This window comes from Garra rufa, chromosome 13 (assembly GCF_049309525.1).
Source record: "Garra rufa chromosome 13, GarRuf1.0, whole genome shotgun sequence".
NCBI lineage: Eukaryota > Metazoa > Chordata > Actinopteri > Cypriniformes > Cyprinidae > Garra > Garra rufa.
In genome coordinates, this window is record NC_133373.1 from 36,449,003 (window position 1) to 36,466,777 (window position 17,775).

Consider the following 17,775-nt stretch of genomic DNA (forward strand, 5'->3'; position numbering starts at 1 on the left):
AACATTGTATGGGTCAAAATGATTGATTTTTCTTTTATGCCAAAAGTCATTGGGATATTAAGTAAAGATTATGTTCCAAGAAGATATTTTGTAAATTTCCTACCTTACCATATCAAAACTTAATTGTTAATTAGTAATATCAAAAACTTTAGGTAATATGCATTGCTAAGAACTTCATTTGGACAACTTTAAAGGTGATTTTCTCAATATTTTTATTTTTTTGCACCCTTAGATTCCAGATTTTTAAATAGTTGTACCTCGGCCAAATATTGTTCTATCCTAACCAAAAAAAGCTTATTTATTCAGCTTTCATATGATGTATAAATCTCAATTTCGAAAAATTTACCCTTATGACTGGTTTTGTGATCCAGGTTCAAATTTTTTAAAAAAATTACTATTTAAGTTTTATTTACTTTTATTTCAGTTTTGTTTTTAGCCTCCTGAGACCCTGCGACCTCATATGAGGACATTACATTTTTGCCTCTTGCCACAAAGATAGTCAAATTTGTAAATCTTAGAGCAGTTGGCCACATTTAGGGACACTGCCCCCACCATCTTGTGGTGATATCACAACATTACACCATTGTCAGTGAGAAGAAAATGGCTGGAATATCAGCAAAAAAGTTCTACACCAGTTTCCGAAAGAAAAAATGACCCAGGTAAAAAATCTATTCAAATTTTATGAATGAAACAAATTTATTTATGTACAATACTGTCTCTAGTATCATATGGGGATTAAAATTTGACATATTTTAGTAATAGTAACACTCTAGGACATCAGTAAATGTGAAGCACTCGTTTGAGGACATTGGGACTATATAATGTTATTTATTCTACCATGTGGTTAGCTAAACTTAGGAATATTTAGATGGATAGCAATAGCATTGAAAAAACAACATTTGTCTGTGTGTGTGTGTGTGTGTGTGTGTGTGTGTGTGTGTGTGTGTGTGTGTGTGTGTGTGAGCAGAGTAAATCATGGTAAATCACACTTGAAACATGGTAAATCATAGTAAATAATACTACAATATGGTTTATCAAGGTGAATCATGCTAGAATCCTGATAAATCATTCTAGAATGACAACAAAATATGTTATCATTACAGCGAAACTTTCATTGTCAAGAGCAGAACGACTGCTCATGGCAATTGCAGACAACTCGGAGATGGTGGCCTTGAAAAACCCCATGCGTTGCAGAGCACAAGGCTATGGTGGCCGAGAGAGCTCAGTGCGCTGCAACCTAAGAAAACACATGCAAACAGAAAAAAACGACAACAAATAATAAAAAACATCTTCATCAGTTTGACAACACAGGCGCTGCAAATCCTCGCAATGCAAACACAAATACGGAAACGCGCTGCAAACACAAAAATGCGCTGCAAACACACGAACGTGCTGCAAACAATAAAAAAGCACTGCAAACACAAAAAAAGCGCTGAAAAAGCGAAAGAACAAAGCACCATGAGCTAAATTTCCTGTAACAAATAAAATTAGTATTTAATCATTTAGAATAGGCCAACAAACTTGAATGCAAATGGATTTATTTATGTAATGGATTTAATAAGCCTTTGATTTGTTTAATCAGATTACATGTAATCATGTGTTTTTCTCTCTGTAGATGTGTTTCCGGTCAGAGAGGTCACAGCCGGTGTTGATCTGAAGCCATCTGCGGTTCAGTGGTCAGATCTGACCGCCATCCAGACACAATTACAGCAACAGAGTCAGGTCAGACTAACACCTGCTCGAGTCGCATGTTAACGTGAACAACAGAGATAGATTTTATGTGCTATTGATATGTGTTTGGATCATGTCATGCATTGGTAGGGCCCTATTAAGACAGTTTCAATTTCTATGACTGGATTTTGCTATTTCCAATCCATTTCCACATCCTGAAAAAGTTATAGGGTCCTACACTAGGGTTATTTATCTGTGTTTAGTACTATATTTAGTACTATTTAGTGTAAACCAGGGTAGAATGTGTGTGTTTATAATTTTGTTTTGGAGATTAATGTTCAATATAATAAACTGAATCCAAAACCAGATAATTCTAGAATAACAATTTTTTTTATGTTACTTTGCCACAGGCCATTGAGACTTTAACACAGAGTCTTCGATTGCTGGAAAGAGAAAGAAATGCTCAGCAAAGACATATACAAACATTACAAGGTGATCATCTGTCTCCATGTACTTCAGTTTACTACTATTTAATTATAATTTAGCACTTTCAACTTTTCAACTAAGTAGTTGAGGTCAAAAGTTTGCATACACCTTGCAAAATGTTAATTATTTTACCAAATTAAGAGTGATCATACAAAATGCATGTTATTTTTTATTTAGTACTGACCTACATAAGACGTTTACATAGTCCACAAGAGAAAATAATAGTTGAATTTATAAAAATGACCCTGTTTAACAGTTTACATACACTTGATTGCACTTCACTGCAAAAAATGTAATTCTTACTTAGTTTTTTTGTCTTGTTTCCAGCCAAAATATCTAAAAATTCCTAAATCAAGAAGTTTTTTCTAGATTAAAAAAATACTCAAAATTAAGTGTGTTTTTGCTTGAAACAAGCAAAATAATCTGCTAGTGAGGTAAGAAATTGGCAGATTATTTAGCTTGTTCTAAGCAAAAACTCGCTTAATTTTGACTTGTTTTTTCTACAAGAAAATAATTTTTACTTGTCTAGAAAATCCTTCTTGATTTAAGAATTGTTAGTTATTTTGGCTGGAAAAAAGACAAAAAATTTAAGTAAGAAAAGCATTTTTTGCGGTGTTAATACTGCGTTGTTACCTGAATGATCCACAGCTGTTTTCTTTTGTTTACTGATAGTTGTTCATGAGTCCCTTGTTTGTCCTGAACAGTTAAACTGCCTGCTGTTCTTCAGAAAAATCCTTCAGGTCCCACAAATTCTTTGTTTTGTTTTTTTAGCATTTTTGTGTATTTGAACCCTTTCCAATAGTAACTGTATGATTTTGAGATAAATTTTTCATGCTGAAGACAACCGATGTCTCACTGATGCTTCAGAAGGACAAAAAAAACATGCATTAAGAGCCTGATTTGCATTGATTTGGATTTTTTTCATTCAGTACTGCCCTTAGGGGCTACAAAAGATACTTACATGTTTCCCAGAAGACAAAATAATTTAAATTAATCCTGATCTTCAAATTCAAAAAGTTTTCACCCTCTGGCTCTTAATGCATTGTGTCTCCTTCTGAAGCGTCAGTGAGTGTTTGAACCTTTTGTAATAGTTGCATATAAGTCCCTCAGTTGTCCTCAGTGTGAAAATATGATTCTCAAAATCATAAAAATGCAGAAAAAGCAAAGAAGCTGTAGAACCTGAAGCATTTTTCTAAAGAACATTAGAAAATTTAACTGTTCAGGATGAACAAGGGACTCACTAAATTAAAAAACACAGCTGTGGATCACTCAGGTAACAACATAGTATTAAGAAATCAAGTGTATGTAAACTTTTGAATGGGGTAATTTTTATAAATTCAGTTATTATTTTCTCTTTTGGACTATATGTAAACATCTTTTATGTGAAATATCTTATTGAGGTCGGTACTACATAAAAAATAGCATGCATTTTGTAAAATGATTTGTATAATTATTTTGGTAAAATAATTAACGTTTAGCAGATTCTTCAAGTAAACTTTTGACCTCAACTGTATATAGACAACCTCTGAGGTCATATTAAATCCAGATTCTCTGTTCCCCAGAGGAGCAGAAGAGACTTCAGGATAGACTAGAGGAGAGAGAGCGGGATTTGGATCGGAGATCACTGAGTCCTGGACCAGACCGACGGATCGATCAGTGGAAGAGGGAGATGGATCGAGAGCTGATCAATCTGAGAGGTCAGATCAACCGAGCCACGACTCTAGGAAACCAGGAAGAAAGGTACATATTTATAAGCAATAATAATATTGTTCATGTCAACATTATTCAGTCTCAAGACAAGAAGGGAACTGATGCAAAAAAATTATAAAAAGGTTATAAATTTATTCAAAGTTTTCAAAAGTCATATATATCGTTGCGTATTAAAATAAATGCCACAATTAAAAGAATAGCAGCAATAACAAGAATCACATTATTAATGACTGTTAATTCCATTAATGTAATTTTGATGAAAAGGAATAAACATATTCATTCCCAATTCCAAGTTGTCAATAATTTAATCATTTGTCAATCTGATCAAAAAAAGCTGCATCAAATATAGTCTAATTAGTCAAATTAGAAATATTAGACTGTCTAGGTGCACCCAGTATCAGAGTAAAAGATAGAGAGTGGAGAGAAAGGAGAAGTCTGAATTCTCCGATCTGTATGGGGTGCGAATTTAGCACTTCTTATACCCTAAAACCAGACAGTACAGGAAGTCTATAGGTTGCCTTTGATGCTAATTTCTATTAAGAACACATTACTCATGTCTCAGCTCGTGACCAAATAAATATAAAAGGTGTTATTAATTTGCACGTTTGTCCACCAACCCAAACTTCCTGTAATATTTATAAAGGCACATTTACAAAGAAGTACTTCTTGTTCTAAGAACATCATTCTATGTCGGAGTTGATGATAGATATGATCAAATGTATGAAAATAAGCTACATAGCTACAGCATACAGTCTCATGTTATGTCTCAAAAGGTCAGTCAGGGTAAAACTGTTAGGGCATTGAATACATATTCTCAAAAAGATTTATTGATATAAATATAATAATACATAATACAATTAATAATAATCTTAGATATGAATATGCAAATTCTTGTTAATTCTATGAAGTCGACACATCAGGAACTGACCAAATTAAAAGTGGCTTAAAACACCCTAATGTCCATGATAGTTTAGTTTTTATTAATTTCCAGTTTCTAATTTTAATGCTTCAGCTTTTCAAGTAATATACACTAAAATAATAATCAAAATTATATACACTACTAGTTAAGTTTTTTAAAACTTCTGCTTCTCTTCTGCTCACCAAGCCTGCATTTATTTGATCCAAAGTACAGCAAAAACAGTACAATTTTTAAATATGTTTACTATTTAGAATAACTGTTTTCTATTTGAATATATTTTAAAATATAATTTATTTTTTGTGATTACAAAGCTGATTTTTTAGCATCATTACTCCAGTCACATGATCCTTCAGAAATCCTTCTAATATTCTTATTTGTTGCTCAATTTTTTTACATTTATTATATATATATATATATTTAAATATTATATATATATATATATATATATTTATATATTTATTATTATGTTGGAAACAGCTAAATAGAATTTTTTCAGGTTTCTCTGATGAATAGTAAGTTCAGAATTCAGCATTTATCTGAAATATAAATCTTTTGTAAGATTATAAATGTCTTTATCATCACTTTTGATCAATTTAAAGTGTCCTTGCTAAATAAAAGTATTACTTTAATTCATTTCTTTCCCTAAATAAATAAATACAAATTATACTGACTCCAAGCTTTTGAATGGTATAGTGTATAATGTTACAAAAGCTTTTTATTTCAGATAAATGCTGATTATTGGATCTTTCTATTCATCAAAGAATCCTGAAAAAAAAAAAGTACTAACTGTAACTGTTTTAAATATTGATAATAATAATAATAATAATAATAAATGTTTCTTAAACAGCAAATCAGCATATTAGAATGATTTCTGAAGGATCATATGACACTGAAGACTGGAGTAATGATGCTGAAAATTCAGATTTGATCACAGGAATAAAATAAATTTTAAAATATATTCAAATAGAAAACAGTTATTTTAAATAGTAAAAATATTTCAAAATTGTACTGTTTTTGCTGTACTTCGGATCAAATAAATGCAGGCTTGGTGAGCAGAAGAGACTTCTTTAAAAAAACATTAAAAATCTTACTGTTTAAAACTTTTGACTGGTAGTGTGTAAATTAATTAAATAATTTAAAAAAAGTATATTTATATAATATTTATTTGTATATTTATTTAAAAAATATTTTATTAAACATGTATTTATTTTATTGATTTATTATATTTGTAGAGCCATGGCTGTTGGAAACCTGGCAAAAAGATGCATTCATATGCAATATTTATATTGTGCACCTCAACATTAAGTCTCAATACAAGAAAGGCACTGACCAAATTAAAAGTGGCTTAATGTTACCTTGATATGCACAATTTTCTACTTTTATATCAATAAAATCATAGTACACATTTATTCTATTCCTCAGGAAAACAGAAATGTGTATTAAAGAAGGTAAATGAGGTATGCTTTAAGTGTGCTAGTATTTCACAAGTGTAAAAGAAGCAGTTTAGTTTAGTTGAGAATCCCAGACATTGACTGTTTATAATGATGTTTGTCCGTTCACAGTTTCAGCTCTAAACTGCGCAGAGAAGAACTGGAGCAGCTCAGGAGAGAGGTGGACATTCTCAAAAACAAACTCAGTAGGTCCTACACTGGTTACTTTTCCTATTTGAAGCTGTAAATGAATGAACTGACTTAGCTGAACGTGTTCGATATATACACTATAGTGTTAGACGCATAAATCAAACTCTTTCAGTATTTGAGTGTTGTGTTATTGCAGTCAGGGCTCTCTGCCAGAGCAAATGCACTTTGTGTCAAAATAAACACGCGCACAGCCGATGCGCTCCTTTCAGTGTCACGCAAATAAACATGACGCTCAGATGCTGCCAGTGTTTGTGTTGGCTTCAATTTCATAACGTCGTCGATATTGATAGACATTCAGACTTTTATACCTTGTTCATGAATGCTAAAAAAGCAAAGTGGTTTGTGTTTCTCCAGTGCGGCAGGAGGAAGATACGTTCCAGCTCCAGTCCGAGGCCAGAGAAACAAGGAGACAGTATGAACGCAGCTCTAAAGTAAAGAAATTATTACACATGCTTGTATATCAGTAAGGCTTGTAATATTCTTTAAAGAAGTCTCTTATGCTCATCAAGGCTGCGTTTATTTGATCAAAAATACAGAAAAAAAACTAATATTGCCAAATGTTATTACATGCAAAGCTGAAGTGTTACATTACCCTTCAGAAATCTTTCTAATATGCTGATTTATTATTAGAATTATTAATGTTGGAAACAGTTGTGCTGCCAAATATATATATATATATTTTTAGAATTCTTTGATGAATAAGTTGAAAAGAACGGCATTTATTCAAAATATAAATCTTTTCTAACAGTGTAAATCTATGCTATCCCTTTTTTATTAATTTAACACATTCTTGGTTAATAAAAGTATTAATTTCTTTAAAAAAAAGAAAGAATGCGAATGTACTGACCCCAAACTTTTGAATAGTAGTGTACAGTCTAGCCCGAAATTATTCATACTCCTGGCAAATTCTTACTTAAAGTTACTTTTATTCAACCAGCAAGTGTTTTTTTTATTAGAAATGACACAGGCATCTCCCAAAAGATAATAAGACGATGTACAAGAGGCATCATTGTGGAAAAAATAATTACTCTTCTTTTATTAACATTTGAACAAAAAGTGGCATGTCTAAAATTATTCATACCCTTCTCAATAATCAATAGAAAAGCCTTTATTGCCTAATACAGCAATCAAACACTTCCTATAATTGCTGACCAGCTTTTTGCATGTCTCCACTGGTATTTTTGCCCATTCATCTTTAGTGATGAGCTCCAACTCTTTCAGGTTGGAGGGTCTTCTTGCCATCACCCTAATCTTTAGCTCCCTCCACAGATTCTCAATTGGATTTAAGTCAGGACTCTGGCTGGGCCACTGCAAAACGTTAATGTTTTTGTCTGCTAACAATTTCTTCACCATATTTGCTGTGTTTTGGGTCGTTGTCATGCTGAAATGTCCACTGGTGTCCAAGGCCAAGTTTCTCTGCAGACTGCCTGATGTTGTTGTTGAGAATTTTGATGTATTGCTCCTTTTTCATGGAGCTGTTTACTGTGATCAGGTTCCCTGGTCCACCGGCTGAAAAACACCCCCAAAACATTAGGTTCCCACCACCATGTTTGACAGTGGGGATGGTGTTCTTAGGGTTGAAGGCTTCTCCTTTTTTACGCCAAATGAAGGCTACATCGTGGCCAAACAGTTCAATTTTTGTTTCATCTGACCATAAAACAGAAGACCAGAAGTCTTCTTCTTTGTCCAGATGAGCATTTGCAAAGGCCAAGCAGGCTTTTGTGTGCCTTATCTGGGGAAGTGGTGTCCTCCTTGATCTGTGTTCATGAAACCCAGCGGTGTGCAGTGTCCGTTGGACTGTCTGCCTTGAGATGTTGCCACCAGCAGAGCCCAGATTCATCAGGATGGCCTTGGTGGTGATCCTTGGATTCTTTCTTTTACCTCTCTCACTATCCTCCTGGCCAGCACAGGTGTCACTTTTGGCTTCCGACCACGTCACAGTGCAGAACGTCTTGTATTTTTTAATAATACTTTGCACTGTAGCCACTGGAACTTCCAAACATTTAGATATGGTCTTATAGCCCTTTCCTGACTTGTAAACAGCCACAATGCGCAGCCGCAGGTCCTCAGTGAGCTCCTTTGTCTTAGCCATGACTGTCCACAAACCAACAGCAGAGAGCTTCTGTTTTTCACCTGTTGAGTTGATTAAAACAGCTGTTCCCAATGAATCAGGGTAATTAGGATGCTTTAGAACAGCTTGGACTATTTGGAATCGCATAGAACTTTGGATTTTCTCATAGACTGTGATAGTTTGCAAAGGGTATGAATAATTTTGGACATGCCACTTTTTGTTCAAATCTAAATAAAAGCTGAGAAATATTTTTTTCCACAATGATGCCTCTTGTACATTGTCTTATTATCTTTTGGGAGATGCCTGTGTCATTTCTAATAAAAAAAAAACTTGCTGGTTGAATAAAAGTAACTTTAAGTCAGAATTTGCCAGGGGTATGAATAATTTTGGGCTTAACTGTATATTGTTATTCTATTTTAAATCAATGCTGTTCTTTTTAACCTTTTATTGATCAAAGGATCCTGAAAAAAAGAGTATCACAGGTTTTAAAAAAATATTAAGCAGTGCAACTGTTCAACATTGATAATAAATCAGCATATTAGAATAATTTCTGAAGGATGATGTGACACTGAAGAGTAATGATGCTGAAAATTTTGCTTTGTACCACATTTTAAAATATATTCACATGGAAAACAGTTAATTTAAATTGAAATAATATTTCACGATATTACAATTACAGTTGTTTTTTTCTATATTTTTGATAAATGCAACCTTGATGAGCATAAGAAATTGTAATAATATTTCACAATATTACTGTTTTTTGTTTTTTTTTAGATGTTTTGGTCGTGTAGTTTCAGTAAATAGCATGTTAATTGTGCAGTTTTGGTTCACACTCATATGTTGTTTGTATTTTGCAGTCATTAGAGAGTTTTACAGACTCCTACCGGACGCACAGTTTTGATCTCGCTCGGATGATATCACAGTACCAGCACACTCAACAGGAAGTGCGTGACGTCAGGTGACTATGTCCATATAGTAAATCTCACAATACAACAATATTTTTCTTCTATATTTCTTTTTAAAAATAGATTCTGTCGATAATAGTCTTGACTAAAGATGTGTGCTTTATTTCCTGTGTGTGTTTTAGAGTCACCGTCTCTGAGCTGAAGGATGAGGTGCGAGGTCTCGTCCTGAGAGAAAGCCTCCCTACACCTGCACAGGTACCACAGAAACCAGGTGAGATGCAGCTGTGAAAGGGTCTGATCATGCTTTTGTTGTTTTCCCCTTTGAAAGCATTTCTAATGTTAGTCATTTAGCCTCTCTATGACCTTTAGAATCAAACCAGCTGTTTTTTGGCTGCTGCGCCTGTAAGCTCTGTGCACAGTTGTCTCTTTGCATGTGGCGTCCTTTCATGTTTCTCTCGCTCCTGTGTGGTAGCAATATTAACCGTGAAGACGAGGCCCCAGAGACGCGTGTCGTCAGGGTCGGAGGATGATTTCAGTCCCACTCCTAGTCTGGCCGAGATCAGCTCTGATGAGTTGGATGCATCGTGGCTGGAAGAACCAGGTGACACATGACACGAGATACACGTGCACTATATATAAAAGTGTTGTTAAATAATATTTACATATAATTTTTTTTTTTTTTTTTTTTTTCAAATTTAAATTTATTATTATTATTATTTTTAAATACTTTAAATAATTTTAGCTAAAAAAAAAAAGCTATTTAAAAAAAAAAAAATCTGCATTTAGAATGCCAAGTAAAGCATTTTTCTTCAGAAGTGAAAATGGAGAAAAGATTGTGATTGAAATGTGGATGGATTTAAGTTTATGCAGTTTATGTTCAGTGTGACTGACAGAGAATTTGTGTTAAATAACCATGACTAATGTTTTCAAAACCACTGACAGCATTCAGATCAGGAGAAATGGACAGAAACAAGTGCAATCAAAGCAACAGGTTGAGGAATGTTATGTGTTATTTTAGTATCATTGATATACTATTTAGTTAGTTTTAGTAATTGTGTTTTGTTTTTTTTTCACCTCCTTTGGTCCTTTCCTTTCATTATTATTATTATTTTTATTTATTTATTTTATTTTTTCATTAAATATTTGTATTTATTTTTAGAAATAAAAATACACTATATTAACATTTTATTTGATTTCAAGCAAGGTCTTTTTTTTTTAAATACAGTTAGGAGTCAAATGTTTACATCCCCCTTTCAGAATCTGCAAAATGTTAATTTTACCAAAGTAATTATAATTGTTAATTTTTTTATATTTCACATAAAAGGCGTTTACATATAGTCCACAAAAGAAAATAATAATACATTTACAAAAATAACCCAGTCCAAAAGTTTACATCCCCTTGATTCTTAATACTGTGTTGTTACCTGAATGATGATTTTTTTTTTGGTTATAGTTGTTTATCAGTCCCTTGTTTGTCCTGAACAGTTAAACTGCCCGCTGTTCTTCAGAAAAATCCTTCAGATCCCACAAATTCTTTGGTTTTTCAGCCTTTTTGTGTATTTGAACCCTTTCCAACAATGACTGTATGATTTTGAGATCCATCTTTTCACACTGAGGACAACTGAGGGACTCATATGCAACTATTACAGAAGGTTCAAACACTCACTGATGCTCCAGAAGGAAACACCATGCATTAAAAGATGGGGTGAAAACTTTGGATTTTAATGATCAGGGTAAATTGAACTTATTTTGTTTTCTGGGAAACATGTAACTATCTGCCTTTGAAGGGTAGTACTAAATGACAAAAATATGATACTTGGGCAAAATTATTAAAAATGTACACATTGCCATTATGTTCAAAAGTTTTCACCCCCGGCTCTTAATGCATGGTTTTCTTATCTGGAGCATCAGTGAGCGTTTGAACCTTCTGTAATAGTTGCGTATGAGTCTCTCAGTTGTCCTCAGTGTGAACAGATGGATCTCTAAATCATACAGTCATTGTTGGAAAGGGTTCAAATGCACAAAAATGCTGAAAAACCAAAGAATTTGTGGGACCTGAATTGTTCAGGACAAACAAGGGACTCATGAACAACTATCACTAAATAGATTTTTATTTTATTAAATCATGTTTGGAAAACCCTGATTCACACTTACAATTACTCATTTTTCTAATTGAATTTAGAGCCACAAACCAGGCGAAGGCGCAGACGTGTCCGTCTAAATTCAGACCTGACAGGAAGTGACCTCAGCGACGCTGGGAGTGAGCTTGAGAGTAACCTGGACGATGATGCTGAAGATGTGGACAGAGTTTCAGACAGTCCTCCAGATCTCAGTCTCAGCGACCTCTGACCTTAAAGGCCAATAAACCAACATGCTGCTATTAGAGGAAATGGAAACCCTGTTCCTTTGTTGACTAGGTAGGCCTAGGTTTTCCCAAACTGTTTATTTCTGCTATAATTGATGTACGTTTATGTAAATCAAATCCATGGTGCTCAGTTTTGTAGTGTTTCATGAGACCGACAGATAGTATTGCATTGACATACTGCAGTATTTTTGAATTGAGGGATTAGTTAATAATATAAGTTACAAAATAATGCAGATCTGAATATGCAACACAGACAGTCAAAGAGTTTGACTGAGGCTTGTATTCATATTTGCAGTCAGTATTTGGAGCCTGTTTACGAAAATGAATTAAAATATTTTTAACATTGTTGAATCCCACACAATAAGACCAGAAACCTGTATTTAGAAACGAAATATTTTGATTTCACATTTACCACACTTGAAAGAAGTCTCAGTAATTGTAGTGTTTCATAAATTGACGTAATGTGTTGTGAGCCAAATGTCTAAAAAGTGACAATTTAGTGTTTTTCAAAGTCTTTTTAATTAAAAAAGAACAATGTGTATTAAGAATCCACTCTCACAAGTTATTACACAAAGTAAACATCACACATCTGTCAGCCAACAAACCACAAGGATGAAAATACTGTATTATAGACGTTTCATCTACCAATAAAAAATGTTGGGTGTTGAGTCTACCTACATTTTGTTTAGTTTTTTCTCTCTCAGTTTTTATAAAACATTTCAGGCACAAGAAAAGCATTCAAATTATGGCTATTTGTCTTTGTCAAAGTGCACACCAAAAGATTATTTTCAAAAACAAGTTTATAAACGGTTGATTTTGACGAGTTGAAATCTATTTGATGATGTTCCAAATGATGTAAACAAATCCAAATTTTCACTTGAAGTTAATTTAATATCTGTATGACTGACAAAAATAGTATTTCTCACAGGTGGAACTAAAGAGAGAATGAAGTGAACTGAACACTGGGAAATCATTAAAGCGATTCTTTGAGCTTTGAGTATTTCAAATAATTCTCTCTCTCAGTTTGTAAAAACCAGTTAAAATCAGTTTATAGTAATACACTTACTATGTAAATCTCTCCTTGTGTGTGACATGCAAAGGTTACAGGGTTCAGCAGCTTTACAGGAGCTGGAAAACTGAATATAACTTCATACAGACAAGGTTAGTAGACTATTATCACACTAGTGTCATTTTAATAGGCATATTGTTTCATTCATGTGGCTGTACTGTTGAAAATGCATTTTAGGGTTTATTCTGGACTGGTACCCCATCGACTTACATTAGAAGTGCATTACTGTAAACATGATTGTTGCTGCCAGAGAGAGATTGAAATCATTTTGCGTGGTGAACGACAACTTGTATTGAACATTGAGCAAAGAAAAGCTTCACAGAAAAATGGAAATTTGCTGAATATGTATTCACTTTCAGATTTTGTTTCTTCATAGCAACAGATTTGGAGAAATGTAGCATTGCATCACTTGCTCGCCAATTGAAGTGAATGGGTGCCATCAGAATGAGAGTCCAAACAGCTGATAAAAACATCACACAATAATCCACACCACTCCAGTCCATCAGTTATTGTGTTTGTAAGAAACAAATGCATTATTAAAGCATTCAAACTGTTGCTTCTGGTCAAAATTTGAGCCCATAATCCATTATAACGCTTCTTCCAGTGAAAAAGTCCATCTCCTGTTGTCATCTTGCATCAAAATCCACCCACATTTTTGTTTAGAGCTGTTTTGGACTGTTTTACTTGTAAACAGTGCTTGATCTGTGCATATGTCTCTCCTGATTCAGACAAGAAGACTTTTTCCCTGGAGAAAGGACTTTAACAGGAAGCAACAGTTTGAAGTTACCAATCTATTAATGATAGATTTGTTTCTTACAAACACACAACTTTTTGCTTCACAATATGTTAATTGATGGACTTGAGATGTGTGGATTACTTGTGGATAATTGTGATGTTTTTATCAGCTGTTTGGACTCTCATTCTGACGGCACCCATTCACTACAGAGGATCCATTGGTGAGCAACTGATTGAATGCTGTGTTTCTCCAAATCTGAGGTAGAAACAAACTCATCTTAAATCTTGTATGACTTGAGAGTGAGTACATTAAGCATGTTTTTATTTTAGGGTGAACTAGTCCTTTAACAAAAACACAAAGTTGATCAGAAAAACAACAAAGCAGCTGGTTAATTCTAGAATTAGACAATGTAACAAACACACACAAACAAACAGTTGAAGCAGATCTAGAGACGACACGACTATGAGAGAAACAAATGAACACATACAGCCACAAACGGCTCCCAAATATTCCCGCAGCACATGACCCTTCCCAAACCCCACGTAAAGTGCAAGAGAACGACCCAACGGACAGGAAATGACGGCCACGGTGAATGTAACAGCTAAAGTGGAGTATTATGCTACATTTAGTCCTGTAACAAAAACAACAGGAGTGTTTGTGCTTCTGTCAAGAACATTTAATGGTGTCTGTTGTGTTGATGAGAGGATGTTGGGTGCTCTGAAGATGTTTGAGGAACATCTGGGCTTTCAGTAGCTGTACATGGAGAGCGGCGCGTCCTCCAGCATATCATCCTGAAACACACACACAACTTAAGTGAGCTGTTCTCAGGAAACACTGTCATTTGTGAGCTACACTGTATAATAGACTTAACAGGAAACTAAAAAACTGAACGTTCATTACATATACACTACCAGTCAAAAGATTTTTAATGTTTTTTTTTTTTTAAAGAAGTCTCTACTGCTCACCAAACCTGCATTTATTTGATCTAAAGTACAGCAAATAGTCAAATTTTTAAAATATTTTTACTTTTTAAAATAACTGTTTTCTATTTGAATATATTTTAAAATGTAATTTATTCCTGTGATCAAATCTGAATTTTCAGCATCATTACTCCAGTCTTCAGTGTCACATGATCCTTCAGAAATTATTCTAATATGCTGATTTGCTGTTAAAAACATTCAAATCTTGGAGTTCAAAAACTTGTGACTGGTAGTGTAGATTTAGTTTAAACAACATTTTAAGTGCATTTCAGGTATTTTTTTGTTTTAATCACCATTTAAAAATATGTAGAATTTATTAAATAAATAAAATTATAATAAATAAAATTTGCAGAACTTTTCTTCAGCCCTGTTAATATTACATTTCTCCCTATACACACACATTTCCATATTTAAGGAAGTGAGATCAAATTGTTTTTTTAAATCAATATTATAGTTACTACCCTCTACCAAATTAAGTAATTAATAAAATAATAATAAAAAACGAATAACATTCCATTAAACATCTATTTTTACAGTAGTGACATAATTTTTGATTTTTCTCATTTATTATAGTGGCATCCTGATTTCAACCATAACCCTTCAAATTAAAAGATTTAAAAAATAGCATAGCATTTGCAGTAATTCATGAGTTATATAGAAAAATTACCACTTTTTTTTCCTTTTATTCTATTAAAATTCTAAGGGAATAACATCATAAAAAATAACTCATTTTTAATTAATTACTTATAATTAATTTGGGGGAAAATATAACATAATATTATAATAATATAAGAATTTTTCCCTTTGTTTTCACTTTGTTGATTGCCGATATGTTTAAGTAAGTAACATAATAAAAATTATAATTTAAAAAAAAAAAAATGTATATCACAGTAGTCCCTCTAATGATTATGGCAGTTATGGCCCAGAGCATAAAATGGGGAAATAGAAGCTTCCACAATAGAACCTTTTTAAAATAAACATAAAAAACAGCATATTATTTGCATAAATGGGATCTAAATGGTTTCCTGAAAATTATATTTTTCCTGTTCCTGTTGAACGTTTGTCACATGGCTATTGCTTATCAATGTATTTAGCTAGTATGTGTGTGAATTGTTTAAACCGTAGTCTCACCATGGGGAGATCCTGAAGCCTGCGAAACTCTGGGCTGCCATTTGTGTTTCTAAATTTGAGGAATATGAGGACCGACACGATGGCAGCGACAACGACGAACGCTGACACCAGTCCAGCCAAGAGCGGGTCAGTGGTTGCTTGGCTATTGTCTAGAAGAACCAAAACACAGAAAGAGAGAGAATAATACTAGCGCACTTTCTGCAAAATATGCAAATAGTGTGTGTTTGTGTGCTTGTGCATTTCTGCAGTGACGCAAAAGCCTGGCGGATCCACAAAGATGTGTCTGTTCTTGGGTTGTGTCAGCGTGAAGACGTCCCGGCCCTCAGGCGTCCCTCAGCTCGCCGTTCCTCTACTCATATAATGACGCTCTTGTTTTCCACACACAGCGTTATCAGCCTCTCCGCTGTTAGACTCTATTCACATCCACTTTATGAGGATCATTATGGTAAACACAAATGCAGATGTGCACTGTAAATATTTGCGCGTGCAGCTGCGTTCGCTCACAAAAGGGCCAATCAAATGAATGATCATGTGATTTTTGATATCGCAGCAATAAATCATGTCCGCATTGAAATAACAGGCTTTCTGCTCAATTCAGCTGCAGAAAATAATGCTTTTGTCCTCACTAACAGGGTCAAAATCAGACAGTCAGGCCATAGACTGTAATGGATTTGAAAAAACGTTTCCTATGCTCATATATTTGATCAAAAATAAAAAAGTTTCATAATTGTATGCAGCTTAATTATGCTTACTTCTAAAATACCTAATTTTGGCACCACTGCAATCTTTAATAAGGAAGGCAACCCCAAAATGCAATGCTACAAGCTCAAAAAATAAAAAAAATTAAATAAATCAATAAAGCACAGATGATCTGACAGTAAATAAATACATTATATTTAAATTTATTTCAATATATCAAGCATAATATATAGTTAATGCTAAGGAATCAGAAATTATAATGAAAATTACTGCAGAATATTATTAAATATATTTAATTGTTTTTAAATATATTAAGTGTAATATATATTTTGAAATAAATATATATTATATAGTTTGAAATAAATACATCATATTTAAGTGAATTTAAATGTATTAAATATTAATAAATATATGTATTTAAATATTTAAATGCAATATAATATTACGTATTTGGAAATACACTAAAATACTGATAAATATTGTTTATTAAATGCATTATATATGTGTAAATCTATATATTAAGTGTAATACATATTTATTATTAAGAATTCAGAAATACTGGAAATTACTGATATATTACTGATATTTATAATAATTAAATTATATCTAGGTGTATTTGAATATTAAATATATGAAGTGTAATATACAGAATATTAAGAAATATTGTTTAAAATAATTAAATTATATTTCAGTGCATTTAAATATATTAAAAATATAATATATGTTTAATATTTAAATATTTAAAATGTAATATATTTTGTAAATATATAGTGTAAACATTTGTTTATTTGAAACAAAAATCTTTTGTAATGTTTTTACTGTTACTTTTGATCAAATTATTTAATTTAATAGATAAATGTCCCTTAAGTGTATTAAAATATTATATATATTTACACATATTTATATTAAATATATAGTGTAAATATATAATAATATAATAAATATATAATATATATTTAATATTTAAATATTTAAAATGTAATATACATTTATTAAGAATTCAGAATGTATACAAAAACTACTGAAAAATATTATTTACTAAATGTATTTAAATTTATTTACATATATGAAGTGTGATATATAGAATATTAAGAACTATAGTTTAAAATAAATAAAATATATATTTAATATTTAAATATCTTAAATGTTATATATATAATACGTATTTAGAATTTATACTAGAACTACTGAAAAATATTGTTTATTAAATATATTCTATTTAAATTTACTTGCATATATTAAATGTAATATATATTCAATATTAACAATTCTGAATTTAGACCGAAAAGTACCAAAGAATATAGTTTATAATAAATAAATGCATAATATTTAAGTGTATTAAAATGTATTAAATATTAAGTGTAATATTTTTAATACTAAGAGTTCAGAATTT

At 32.3% G+C, this 17,775-nt stretch overlaps 1 protein-coding gene across 1 annotated transcript; it reads left to right on the top strand.

The window, feature by feature from the left end:
- The first annotated feature begins 1,614 nt into the window (after positions 1–1,614).
- LOC141283560 (uncharacterized) lies at positions 1,615–13,998 on the top strand. The gene is made up of 9 exons (XM_073816859.1): positions 1,615–1,722; positions 2,082–2,163; positions 3,720–3,897; positions 6,349–6,422; positions 6,781–6,857; positions 9,355–9,455; positions 9,585–9,673; positions 9,875–10,003; positions 11,585–13,998. Exons 3-9 carry the CDS (start codon positions 3,827–3,829, stop codon positions 11,749–11,751), a joined length of 708 nt encoding a protein of 235 aa, XP_073672960.1. The 5' UTR covers positions 1,615–1,722; positions 2,082–2,163; positions 3,720–3,826; the 3' UTR covers positions 11,752–13,998.
- Positions 13,999–17,775: the final 3,777 nt, after the last annotated feature.

Bases quoted from the DNA above. Each gene is read 5' to 3' on its own strand.
- LOC141283560 (XM_073816859.1), top strand. From the start codon at position 3,827: ATGGATCGAGAGCTGATCAATCTGAGAGGTCAGATCAACCGAGCCACG. The intron at 9,456-9,584 runs GTGACTATGTCC...TGTGTGTTTTAG, and splicing joins CAGGAAGTGCGTGACGTCAG to AGTCACCGTCTCTGAGCTGA. The intron at 10,004-11,584 runs GTGACACATGAC...AATTGAATTTAG, and splicing joins ATCGTGGCTGGAAGAACCAG to AGCCACAAACCAGGCGAAGG.